Source organism: Passer domesticus, chromosome 1 (assembly GCF_036417665.1).
Source record: "Passer domesticus isolate bPasDom1 chromosome 1, bPasDom1.hap1, whole genome shotgun sequence".
Classification (NCBI taxonomy): domain Eukaryota; kingdom Metazoa; phylum Chordata; class Aves; order Passeriformes; family Passeridae; genus Passer; species Passer domesticus.
The window spans coordinates 28277150-28290671 of record NC_087474.1 but is presented as its reverse complement, the minus strand read 5'-3'; the positions used below and the strand labels follow the sequence as shown (position 1 = coordinate 28290671).

The following is a 13522-nucleotide window of genomic DNA, read 5'->3' as shown; positions in this document are numbered from 1 at the left end:
CTTATTATTTGTGCTAACACCAAATATCAAGAGTGATTGACAAACATTTGATGCGATCCTGAGCTTCAGACCGAAGGTCTTGAATGCACAAAGCCTGTCCTTACTCACATTTTTTAAAGTAATTTTCTACAAGGATTGAGCATATACCTCTTTTCACCATTTCTATTTCCTTAGTTTTCATTCCTTCACAAATGTAAGCATAATAAATGGCTTCCAGAGGCTACCTTTAATGCAGTGATGTTAATTGAAACTATATAAAATGGAGCCACAATAAGCCCTATTAAAAAATTAAAAGCTTTTAATGGGAAGAATGCTGGACTAACCCATACAGCTGAACAGGAGTCAACGAGCACACCTTGGCTTGTTTCTCAAAACTCTCAACATTTTATTTTTATGGAACTCCAAACCTGAGCAATCATTTCTATTTCTGAGTGGAAATCTGTTTAAAATTGAGAAAGGTTGACTTAAGCTCTGCAGATTTTTGAGGTGCTGGGAGTTTTGAGGGTGAGAAGTGAGTTGGGGTGCGCCAGAGGTTTCTCCCAGCTTCCAGAAGTGGGCCAGGCAGAGATGACACATACGAAAAAAAAAGAGCCCGCAGACCCAAGCAAGCCTCCAAACCAGCACGATGCCGGGGAACCAGAAGCGGGCAGCTTTCTCCAAGGAAGCCCTTAAGCCCTCGGGGCCGCGGGGTGACGAGGCGAGGCCGCGGCGGGGCGGCGCGGGGGCGGGCGGTGCGCGCCGTGCCGGGGCGCGGAGCGCAGCGGGCGCAGCGCGGCCTGGCCATGGGCGCTGAGGCGGGCGGCCCGCGGGGCACCGCGCCGGGCCAGCAGCTCCGCGCCCTCTTCTACGCGCTGGCGCCCGGAGAGAGCTCCTTCCGCACGGTGGAGGAGGTGCCCGACTACGTAGAGAAGGTGAGAGTCCCCTCCTTTCCCATCCTGGCTGCATCCCTCGCCCTTCCCTTCGCCCACCTGCGCCTGTTTTGAAAAGCCACGGGCGCCTCACTGAAACCATGTCCGCGAAAGGACACCTAAATGAAGATAAAACCGTCTCTCATGGGCTTTCTGCCTGTAAGCTGCCAGTATAACTGTACCCTCCATTTTAGTATTAATTCATATTTAAATGATGATTTCTCCTGGTGCCAAGAGCAGGAGTTTTCAGAGAAGCACCCAGATATCTGGGGCTTGGTGCTAACATTATGTCCAGCAGCACGGATGAGATGAACAGGGACAGCAAACTGAACTGAGGAAACAAGAAAATATGATACTGTGTTTGGCTGTTATGGTTCTTAAAGCAAGCAAAACGTCAGGTCTCTCTGTGCCCTTAAGTCAAGCTCAGTCAAAGACAGAAAAATAAAAGGTTTCTAATTAAAATAAAAAATAAAGATTGTTTAAGAAAATTTAGAACAAATATTTGTGTTGGGACAGTGCTGTGTCCTAAATATCCAAGGCAAGAGTACAGAGGTCGTGGGTGAGAACTCCCTTGTCAGCAGGCAGCAGCAAATCCTTCCCTCCCGTCCCGCCCTGCCGGCTTATTCACTTCCAAGAAGATACCTTTGCTCCCTTCTGTCCTACCTATTGCACTTATCTTGATTGTCAGCTCCTTCTGAGCCCAGATCCATGTCAGCTGTTCACAGAGACAGCACACAAACACTATTTTGCCCTTGTCAAAGTAAATTCAGCCCAATTCCAGTAAAGAGCTGCACTTTTTACATGGATTTTGATAGTTCTGACTAGCTCCTCTGCCAGGTATACCTTGGACTGCTGTGCAGCAGCTGCTATGGGGGTGTCATGGGCTGTGCAGAGCAGTGCCGCACCGTCAGCAGCTTTCTGGGAATTGTAGTATGAAGCAGTCCCTCACTGAGGGATGTTATCTCTAAAGGTAAACCCTTTTGTGTCAGGTAAGCAGAAAGCTGCTGCAAGCCCAGCCTGTGTGTGCAGTGTCTGGTCAATGGACTGCTGTCCTCAGAGGTGTTTTGCAACTCAGCTATAGTGTCATGATTAAGGTAGATCGATGGGTTTGCCTAGTCAGCTGATCTCTCCTTCCAGCTCTCTCTAGTATTTCAGTCCCTTTTACTATTCCCACATTTCCAACGGGGTATCATTCACTTTCTTGTCTGCACGTACCTAAACATCCTTGGGCTTTCTTCTCCCATGTGCAATATTCAGGTCAGGCATGAGCCAAACATGGAATTTCTTTTACTAGGCAGTTTGTAAGTCTGTGAAAGGATTCTTAATACTTTGAATTATGAAAGCACCTGTAGGCTTCTGCTATTGTAGAGCAGTGTTGTGATAAGCTTGTAAAGAAATATTCCTCACAAAAAAAACCCAAAAAACCAGCATTAAAATGTTTCCCATTACTATTATACTTTGCTTAAATTCCTATCTTAGGTTAGCTGTGCTGGATTTCCCTTTTGACAGTGCATTTTTTACTAGAATAGATCTTTTGATGCTTGTCTCAGTGGGCATATAAAAGTGTTCTAGCAGCATAACTGTCTTAAGTCTTTGGCTTTGGCCTGAGCTTAGGCAGAGTTCATCCATCCGCTTCTGGCCTTGTTTATGGGCAGATGGCAACTATCTAGTCCCTCTCCAGCTGCTATTCTGGACTGTTTAGAGAGCAATTACACGAGCAGTATATCCATTGGATTCATCAGCAATAGATTTAATAGTGAACTGATGAGCCTTTCAAGGAGGTCTTGGGAGTGCTAACTCCTTAATTGGTACAGACGCAGAAGTGGGTATCTGAACTCAATTCAATACAGAACAAAAAAAATTCTAGTGTAGAGCTGGTAACAAATGAGGGCCTCAGCTCAAATAATTCACTCTAAAAGACAATAATGTTGATGTATGTGTGAAACAAATTGCTGATTACATTAGTATCTCTAAATGGTGTGGGATTTTTTTCTTTTTTTTTTTTTTCTGAGACACTGTAGTGGAATTTGTATCTCAAATCTGTCATCTCTTGGGTATCAGACAGATTAAAGTATTTCTAGGACATTAGATGACATGGCTACAGCTGTGGGGATAGCCACCTTCCGACATCACCCAGGTGGCAGAACCTCCAAATTCACCCAAATATTCATGGGCTTAGCAATCTGCAAAATTGAGTGGTTGGCTTACAAAATACAGGCACTTCAGAGGAGTGGCACCTTTGAGCTAGAGTCACCTGTGCTGTTACATCTGGGTAGGAAACGGCAGTAAAGGGTGAAGCAACTCTGGTTCTGAGAACAGAATAGTTAGCTTAACTTGTGCAGAGTACTTTCTGTCTCTGGGTACATTGCTTCTGTTTTCAGAAGCAATGGTCCTTGCATTGTTGCTCTGTATGTTGGCAGAGCTGTATGTAGAGGCCTCAAGTCCTGTTTAAAACATAAACTGATCAGCTGCAACCAGTGACAAGCAGCAAAGTCCTGCAGCAGCGCCCATGGAAAAGTCACCCTTTCAACAAATCCAGAATTCTGGGAAAAGGGGTATGAATCTTATTTTCTTTCTCCAAGACAAGATGTACTGACACTTGCCCATTCATTGTAAGAGCATCCTTTTTTCTGTGGGTGTAAAACTAGGCTCTGCATGCTCTGTTGGTTGGTGGGGTTTTTTTGTTTGTTTGTTTGTTTTTGGTTTTTTTTTTTTTTAATTGTCTCACAATCTACAGATGTGTTGTAATGTGGTTCACAGACGGGCAGGTGGACTGATTCTTTTTGTTTGCCAAACATAGTTTTCATGAACCATAAATTTACTTTGTACCTTGCTGTAGTCTGAAATTATCACTTGTGCTCTGTAAAGACATCCACGAGTCAGACTTCTGAAGAGACAGTCCTTCTGCTGAGAACTCCAAAATGAAAGCTTTAATAATCACTATTTTCCTTTTCAATTTACTCTCTTGACAGCCTAAAGAATAAGTTCACATTTAAACTCAGTTCACATTTTAGGGCTTGCTTCTAAATAATGAGGCACAGAACTTTCATATTTAGTTTTACTTGAAAGTTGGGATTCTTATGTTATAAGGATCTGGGACTTTAAGAAAACAAAAACTGTTTCAAGAATTGCAGTAAAGCTATGAGTATATGCTGAATTTCAACCTAGAATATTATTCTTTGCAACAGTATAAAGTGGAAACTGATTTTAAATGGTCCTTTGCATTCTCTAGAGTTGGTTATTTAAAATGGAACCCTCTCACACAGTACTCAGAGTAAGGCTTTCATGTTATGGATCAGTTATTCAGCTAAACCACAAGCTAATGCAAATTTCCATTGAGTATTTCTGCTCTTGGGTGAAGGGAAAAAAACTGGAAACAGAGAAAGAGTAAAACATTTATGGACCAGAAGATATCCAAAGGATCTGTCATATGTCTCTAAATTGTGATGTCAACAGTGGCTGTTTCTTAACTTTTTGCCATTTTGTTTGTAGAGACAACCCTTGAAAACAGTTGTAGGGATAGCCATCCTCAATGGGTTCCTTAAATATCTTCCTTGTCTTTTTAACTTAAACAAAAAAAAAGAAACAAAACCAAACCAGGAAGAAGAAAAAGTAGTGGTTAGGCTAGTGGGACTACTTTTCTCTCTTACTGTCTCCTTTTTTCTTGAATTATTTGCATTCTTCTTCTGTTGCGTTACATCTCATCCTTACACTGTGGGCAGTTTGGGTCAGGGAATGCCTTTTCATCCTCCATGACAATAGCTGTCATAGTAACATAAATTATCCATCCTAGCCTAAATGCAGTTGATCCCATTGATCTGCTTTGGACCAAGCTTGATATTGGTATGTGAGAGAGATGTAGTAATTTCTTAGCAAGTAAGGGGTATGCCATAAATCTTTACTTTTATAATCTCCTTGATGAGCAGGAAGTTAAGGATGTCTGAATGTTTCTTTATCCTCCTTGCTATGACACTCCCCATTTGTGAGTCAAAAAGTGGCACCAACTGCTTGGCTGTTTCACAGCTTCACAGTGGGAGGAAAATATTTAATGAAGTCAATAAGACAGAAGTTGTAACAGTGTACATTAATATAAAGTCAAGTATTTCAACTGTTTCAGAGGTTGCTAGGTAAAATGAAACATCACATGGAATACAGACGTACATTTCCTATTAACTGTTTTTATTTCATGAATAAAACACCTCAATTTCTCTGTTCTGAGCCCATTCAATTTGCTCTGCAGCTCCTGCTGTTCCATACCACTCCTTGTAGTCTGTGCTAGAGCTGCCTCTTAATATTGTCATTAAGTGTTTTGTAGTTTTTTGTATTAAACCTCTCTTTTCTCTGCTGGAGTGTACAGCTCTGATCATCAACCTTTGTTTGCTAAGTTAGGAATCTGCTATTTGATTATATCAATTAGGAATAGTACATTATAAGTCTTATCTACTTAGAAATGAAGCAGATATAGGGAGCAAAACAAGGACTATTTATATTTTCCTAGAATGTTTCATTGATTTCAAATGGAAGGTTTTAGGATTTCCTTACTCTTTTATATTTTATTATTATATTATTTCTTACTTATTCTAAGTATTGAAAGATTTGCCACATTGGTTTTCTTGGGTGCTGTTTAGGCTTTACGGCCTTTACAGGTCTTCCCTTTCTTTCTAGATTTTTATATCATCAGTTGGTGCCTAGTGGAAACAGGCTTTTAGATGTCTAAAATGCTGTTACAGAGTAAGCTGGACACCTAAATTAAAAAGTGTCATGTTGATATTAATCTCTGTTCATCTGTTATTGTAACCTAACCCTGTGCTGCTGAAGTTTATGAACTTTCACATTTTCTAGACACTATAAATCTCTTGCTGTTTGCATGGTTTGAATCATCCAATTCTTCTTGGACTGAGCAATCTGGTCTGTATCCATCTTAGTCTCTTTAGTGTCCCAGCCTAGTAGGAATTCCCAGATCGTATCTCACTTGGCAACAAAAATGTGCACCCTCCAAAATGCAATGGTATTTGCAGAAACAATATGCTTCTATTAAAATGTTGTATGGGCAGGAGCAGCCTCTCTTCTACAGCAGTGCAGTTTGGGGGGTTCCAGGCAGTGAAGCTGTAGGTGTTTGCTGGCCACTTGAAGGGAGCAGAAGCAGCAGAAAATGTAAAGGGCAAGTATTGCAGTGTGGTGCCTCCCAGAGAGGGGAAAAACTGGTGTTGCATTTCTCTTGCCCTGCAAAACATTATGGGAATTTTATGCCTTAATATAACCAAGAAGCAGTTGTCTAAATGTCTCAAAGGTCACCTAAAAGTTTTCATCAGAGCGAGGGAGGCTGGTGAAGGAACATTAGCTTGCACAGGGATCTTATAACACCTTCCCATTTTCCTTGCCACAGGCCTTCTAGATTTGGTGGTGATGGCTAAAACACTGCCACTGCCTAATTCCTTCCACGTGTGAAGTGCAGGGACTGTTAGGACTCCAGTGTTAGTAAAAAAGAAAAATATTCTCTATGACTTACTGTTACTCAAGCCTTTTTCTTGTTGTCTGAGATGATAAAAAATTGAGAACAGGTCTGACAGTCCTCATGAGTTACATCTTTCATTAATGGGTGCTGTTGCTGTGCATTTTCAGCTTTTCTTGGGATAGAAGAAGATGGACACTGAGAATTGAATCCCAGACTAAAGCAATGTTGTGAGTGAGAAATGTTTCAGTCTTGTTCATCATCACACTTTTCTGCAGAAAGGCTGAAAACTATTTTGCAGTCAGTATAATTGCAAAGAAAGAGGGGAACATTGTATCATTGTCACTTGGTCTGGGAAGGGAACATGGTGTATGGCCCAAGTTGGAACGGGCTGCACATTTGGTTCACTGATGAAAGCACATACAGAAGAGCTGTTGTTGTCTGCACTGAAAAGCATGGCAATAGAAATGCCAAGTAGAAAGAAACTCACTTTACTATATCTTTCAGATAACAATGTTGGATACCAAGTTCAGTGGCTGAAAACACTCAAAAAACTTCATACAAATCAAATCGGAAAACTTCATCAAATCCAAACCAGATTCAGTTCTACTTTGTGGTTGAAGGAGTCCACAAATATTTGTGCTCTCACTGATTTACTTAAATATGAGAAATATTAGTTTGGAAAGACTTATACATTTTATTCTGATAATGTTTGAGTTTATGTGCAGAATATACACTGTGGGAGGAAGTTACTGCAATAGATTTATGCTGGTGTTGTGGATTAAATAGTAGCCTTGGTTGTTCTGATTTTTAAGGTCCATATGGAGCTTTATTACAGGAGTAGCTACTAAAGTGCCAGCCAATCTGAGAAGCATCTCACAGCATAAAATACTGTTTGGAAAAGTGTATCTAATTTTATTTTGTTGTGACTTTCTTTTTTTTTTTTTTTTCTTTTTTTTTTTTTCTTTTTTTTTTTTTTTTTGTTAGAGTATTCCATTCTTCATTACTTTTATTGGGCTGGAGTTTGCTGTCAGCTGGATTCAGAAGCGTAAGCTGCCGGGTCGGATCAATGATGGGATAAGTTCTCTTTCCTTGGGTATCCTGTCCCGACTACCAGAGTGAGTATACGAGTGCAGCCTTGAGATTGTTTGGGTTTTAATCACTAAGAAGGAAGAAAATATAGTTATGTATTGAAGTTGTTATTGCTAATCTAAAATGATTAAACAAGGCATCTGGACCTTTATGCAATTAAATTTTAGTGACATGTATAAAATCTTTCTAAACTGTAAGGCTAAGTATGATTCTTACAGGGTGTTCTCCAGCTCCACATTGCCAATTTATCATCAATTATATTAATCTGTATTGGACCTTGCTGTCACCTTTTGCTGTTTCTGGGACTTCACCTGACTTTACTGTATCTTAAGTTAGACTAGATTTTAGAATCTGGGGTTTTTTTCATTAAAATATGGAAAGATAACAAAATAAAACCAACCAAGTCTATTGTTTTTGTTAGCCTTTAAAAATAAAACTGGGTTGCATATAACCAGATCAATAGAATTGTGAATATGCATGTGATCCAAAGTGCTTTGAAGGTAGTCATAATCTTACCTTTGACTTCAGTGGATTTTAATTCCTGAGAGAATTGCTGCAAACATGGTCATGTAATTCACTCTCCAATGTAAAGGCCATAAGATTTAGCTGAATTAGTTTGGTGAGTAGAGTTGTGTTTTAAAGAAATAGCCACTCTGGATTAACTATGAATCCCAGTGAAAAAAATCCAGCAAATTCTTTATATAAATTGCTCTAAGCGTTTTCCAGAAGTTTTAGTTACTTGTGAGTAATATCATGTTTTAGATATACCTTTGCATGATATGAGCTTCCAGATTATAGATTTTATTGCATCTTTTCTTTTCAAATGGGATTACATTTTTATTCCCCATATATGAATTCACAGGTGACCATCAAATTGTATATAATCTCTTCATTTTAGGAAGAAAAGCTTGTTTTACTATGTGGTATTTGCAAGCCTTTCTGTTATTCCCCCAGCGTTTTTTCAGAATCCTCTGCAGTTTTTCAGCCTTCTTCGTGTTGATGTCTCAAGTGCACTCCATATTTCAGAAATTACTACATCAGTGCCAAATAATGAAGTCATTTGTTCTCTATTTCTACTTGTTGTTCCTCCCTTTATATATCCCAGATCCTTTGAGCTGTCTTTCATCCCTGAATACTTTCTTGGATGCTGTGGCTTACATTCCTCATTCATAGGCAATATGTTCTTACATTTGGCCACATAGAAATACATGGATTGTACATTTGGTCCTCCTGAAGTAGCCTGAATCCATGAAAAGTTGTCTTTGTTACCTAGACGTCCCTGGTTTATGTCACTGCAAATTTTACTAAAAACCTTTTTTTTTTCAATCCAGATTCTTGATCAAATACATTAAAAGAGCATAGCAACAACAACAACAACAAATTATCCCTTCTGGTTAGTTAAACTCATTTTGTGAAATGTGTAAATCACCTTCTTTGTAGTCTATTGATAATTTGTCATTTGGTTGATTTTTTTTAAGCTTTCTAATCAGTAAAATCTTTGACAAGGTCCATTAGGTACAAAAACAATTTCTGATAGATTATGTTAATTATCAGCAGTAAATATTCCTGTTGAAACCTTCTAAACTCACAGTCCAAAACTCTTCAAATATCTAAAAATGAGAGGCATGAGATTTCCATAGGAGAAATACTCAACCATAAAGTTATGTCTTCAAATAATGTTATGTCTAAGTTATTTGAGAATTTTGTAAGTTATTTTTACAGCTAGTGTACCTATATTCAAATAATTTTTAATGAATTGTGAGCATGACCTTGAAGGAGCAACATTAAACTTTTCAATATCTTTTATGAATTAACTAAATATTTATCAACAAATCAGATTTGTGTGCAGCAACACACAACTATGATAATGGGTTATTGCAGTCTGCATGAAGCCAACATTAAAATAGATCAAATGTGACTTCTTCAACTTAACCCAAATTCTTTAAACTTGACAGGCTTACCATGCTGAATATTTACCCTTATTTGTCTCAAATATTCAGAACTGATTTAAGTTAAACAAGGGCCTGAGATACGTGTAAAATATGTTTAAGTGGTTTTGCAAGTCCTTTTGGCTTTATTTTAAGAATACTGAAACGTTTGAGATACACTCATTCCTGGAAGAAATGCTTGCTAAAAAACTGGTGTTGTGTGTGTGGAATGCAGCTTTGCAAGGTGCTGACTACTTTTATTATTTTGGCACTAAGTCCTTTGCTGCAGAATTTGGCTTGCGGGCTATGCAGTTTTCTTTTTGCAAGATTGTTTGAATTGAGTGAACCAAATGATCCTTTAGGACTCAAAAGTTTGCAGGGTCAGGCAAACCTCCAAGATCGGCACACCTATTTATTGTTACACCAGCACAAGAAGTCTCTTCCAGGTTGCTTGCACAGCTCTCATGACTGGAAATACCAGACCTTCCTCAGCAGTTCTTTCCAAAGAAGAGTCCTGTAACAATTTTGGCTTTTTGGGCGAATGTGAAATCAGCAGGCAAAATACACTTTTAAAATTATTTAATCTCATGTTAATATTGCAATTCTAATGGTGACTGCTTAGTGTAACACCTCTTTTATAAGTAAGAGGAGCTGTGAATAACAGACTAGCTAAAAAGGCTCTAACTGAAAAAAACAGAACATTTTATGCTTCTGTCTTGTGCTTCCATGGTGTGAAAGAACTGGGTCAGACAAAAAAAAAGGGGGGAAAATAGCACAGAAAAAAATCTGTTGCTAAGATTTTCACTTCAGTCTGTCCCTTCCAGGAAGAAAAAAGGTAGGGAAAGCTGACAGAAACTGCTAAAACAATATTTCAGCAGAACCCACAGCATCAGGGGAAATAGTAGTGCAAATCATTAACAGCTGAAGGTTAGATTAACACACCATTGATTGTATCCTCTCCCAGGGACTAATTTTCATTTTCTCAACTGGCAGCAATGGTTTGCCACTTCCTTAAAAAAATCTGTGGTTGGGTCTAAAATGGTGGCATCAGTCTATTAGTTAAAATGAAGCTTCAAATGTGTCATTGTAGAGAGGTCTTTACATTTAATGAAAAAATTAGGAGTCACTAACCATAGTCAGCCTCTAAGTATATTTTCCATTTTGCAGTCTGTATAAGAGAACTATTGCATGTCTTGAGGGCAGACAGTATTTATTCAGTGTTTCATAATTCAACTTTCTGTTGAGAAAGCACAAATCATAAATTGTTGATACTTGTGTGCCAAATGTTAAAAATGTAGGTGCAAGAGGAAAAGTCTAACCAGACAAGGTAATGTTTTTGTTTTTAGACTTATTAAACTCGACAGCATGCAGTACGTTGAATGGCTTGTGCATATCATCTCTTGTAAAGTAGCCCATACATTTCTTAAATAAAATTTTCTCTGTATTAATTCATACTATGCATTCCTCTGCATGTGTAAATACTAAGTGTTGTATGGAATGAAAATTAATTTGGGAGAAACCTGTATTACTAAGTTTTCTCCCGGGATTCTAAATGTTAGTAAAAAAATTCTGAGAACTTTTATTCTAAATAAATAAATAAATAAATAACTTTTCTAGCTAACCATTGCCAAGAGACTTTAAATGCTGCTTTAAAAATATTCTCCCAAGAGAAAGTTTATTTTGGGTATGAATATCTATTTTACAAGTATGTGCATTATTTCATATTGACCCATTTCATCTTTTAAAGCAGCAGAACATAAATCAAGTCAAAAAGTGTTTGGGGGATAACTGAGGTAGGTATGTTTTCAAACTAGTTGGGAAAGTATTTGTTCTTTATGGTCATGCTCAATTGCCAGTTTTTAGTGTTCTGCTCTGCAATACAGTCGTACAGTGTATGAGTGTATATGTATATAATGTCTGAGACAGTTTGGTCAGTCAAGTCTGCAATGAACTTCTCCATTTCTAAAGGGAATATTACAGTCTGTATACATTATTTAGCTTGATTTTTGAATCAGGCAAAGTTGGTGTTCTCTGAATTGTGGAACATGAGAATGGAATGAGTAAATGCTTTTTGATTAGTTCATGGTAGTAAGTATGTTAAGATATCTACACATCAGCAATAATTAAATCCAAGGAGTACAAATCCTGTTTCTGCTGTAGACCAATGTATTCAGTTTTGTACATTATCTGGATTTTAAATAATCTTTTTTCAGAAGCTGGATTGAGGAGGGAGTTTCATGTACATTTTAGACCAGCAATGCTCCCAAATGGAGTACCTTTGATTGACTGATGCTTCTGGTTGTTCATTCCTCCCTCTACCTTCACCCCTCTTTGGCCAGCATCAACGTTTGTGTTGCCCTGTGGTAAAGTGGCTTGGGAAGCAGGTCCAGCACCTTCCCATCACATTAACCTGCATCAATTGTTGCTGTGCCTGTGCATAATCTTGTGCTAGAACAAGAAATGGGCTTGGAGAAGAGCAGCCAGGGTTACAGGACAAGAAACACTCAATGCTTTTGTAGCGTTACTGAGTTACCTGCTCTATAACATATATAAAATTGCAATTTGAAACCAAAGGTTCTTGATTTTTAAAAGTAACAAAATGCAAAGCTGATTAGAATACACTTGCTTCAAGTTGATGCAAGTTATTCACAATCTTGTGGAGCTAGGAGTGTCTTGACAGAAGAGAAAAAAATTTGCCTGCATGGATTTAACCATTTGAAGTATGTGCTGGTTTCCTAAAGTATCTATTAGATACATGGTTTGTGACTATAGAAACATATAATCTCATAAATTACTGTTTGAATTTCTTAGAAGAAAATTTGATACGTGCAGTTTCTCATAAATTATACTTTCACTTCAAGACTTATTAGGTACATTTTTTTCTCCACATCTGTTTGACTAAGACTTTGGACAGATGTTTGTTTAGAGCATGGTCAGATGTGTTGCTTCTGGTCCAGCTGCCCCCTTAGATCTGCCAACATAACTGCACATTTAATTGCTCCCTAACCTGGTCCTGACAAAGTGATCTAAGTGATCTTGCTAAAAGCAGAAACAAAAGCCCCCCCAAGAACTATAAAAAAGGTGTTTAAGTTCAGCTGCATTCATTTTGACAGAGCCAGGTCAGGGAGCAGCTATGCATGCAATTATGGTGGCAGGTCTGAGGGCTGGTAACCACCACACTAGGGCAGTGATGAGCAGATGGGGCCAAACTGGAAAGGTAGTCACTTAACCTGATTAAATGGGAAGTGGAGCTGCTGTGCCGTGCCATGCCCTTAAACCAACTGAACGTCTGGCTACTGCACTTCTGTCTTTCTTGTACTCCCTTACGTAGTCCTCTGTTTCTCTTGTGTTGGTTCAGGTGCTCATCTGATCCCAAGTGGAGTTATTTTAGTTCACTCTCTGAGCAAAATGGTATTTGCTTTAGGCAGAGAGACGAGCAAATTGTCTGGGAATGGAGAAGGGGCAGCCAAGAGCTGTCAGGCTTTAGGTTCAGTCTCTACAGAACCTGCAGTCACAATCTCCCTGCATCAGCTAGTTATGGCAGTTTAAGGCACTGTCAGTAGATGTGTTCAAAAAATGTAATTTTTAATAAGCAACAGACCTGGAAAGCCAGAATCTACTCACCTACCTATTACTCCCACTCTCCCAGTAGCACTAGGTAGTTACATATTTCACAAGAGCACCCTCCTGGCTTCACTCTCCCATATACACTGTTGACTGTTCCCACATTTTACCAAAGGTCAGAGCCCTCACAGCTCTGTCAAAGGAACAGGTTTTGAATTAACTCACTAATCTTCTGTAGGTAAAGCAGTCAGAGTAAGATAAACAGTTTCAGTAAGGGAGTAGTGATGTGCAGCAGCATCATTTTCAGGACATAAGCCTGATTCTGGAAGGGAATTTTCAAAATCAGTTCAATGGCAGTGACTGTCTTACCTGAAGGGTTTTTGTTTAATCTAATTAGATTGCTGTTTTGTGGTTTTTCTTTTCATCTGGTTTGCATTGATGAACCAATTGGGACTAAGTAAATTAGTTACTCCTGTGTGGATTGATTATCCTGATTGATTATCCTGTGTTCTTACTGTATCACTTTAACACAGTTTATAATTTTGCTGTAAATCATGCCATATCTTCCAGTAAATCCA

At 38.8% G+C, this 13522-nt stretch overlaps 1 protein-coding gene across 1 annotated transcript in view; it reads left to right on the top strand.

Annotated features, from left to right (window-relative positions):
• The first annotated feature begins 723 nt into the window (after positions 1–723).
• AGMO (alkylglycerol monooxygenase) overlaps positions 724–13522 on the top strand; it is a 184596-nt gene continuing 171797 nt past the window's right edge. Inside the window, exons 1-2 of the mRNA XM_064411330.1 lie at positions 724–911; positions 7348–7478. Coding sequence (XP_064267400.1) covers positions 783–911; positions 7348–7478 — 260 coding nt within the window. The 5' untranslated portion in view covers positions 724–782. The remainder of the gene's footprint in view (positions 912–7347; positions 7479–13522) is intronic.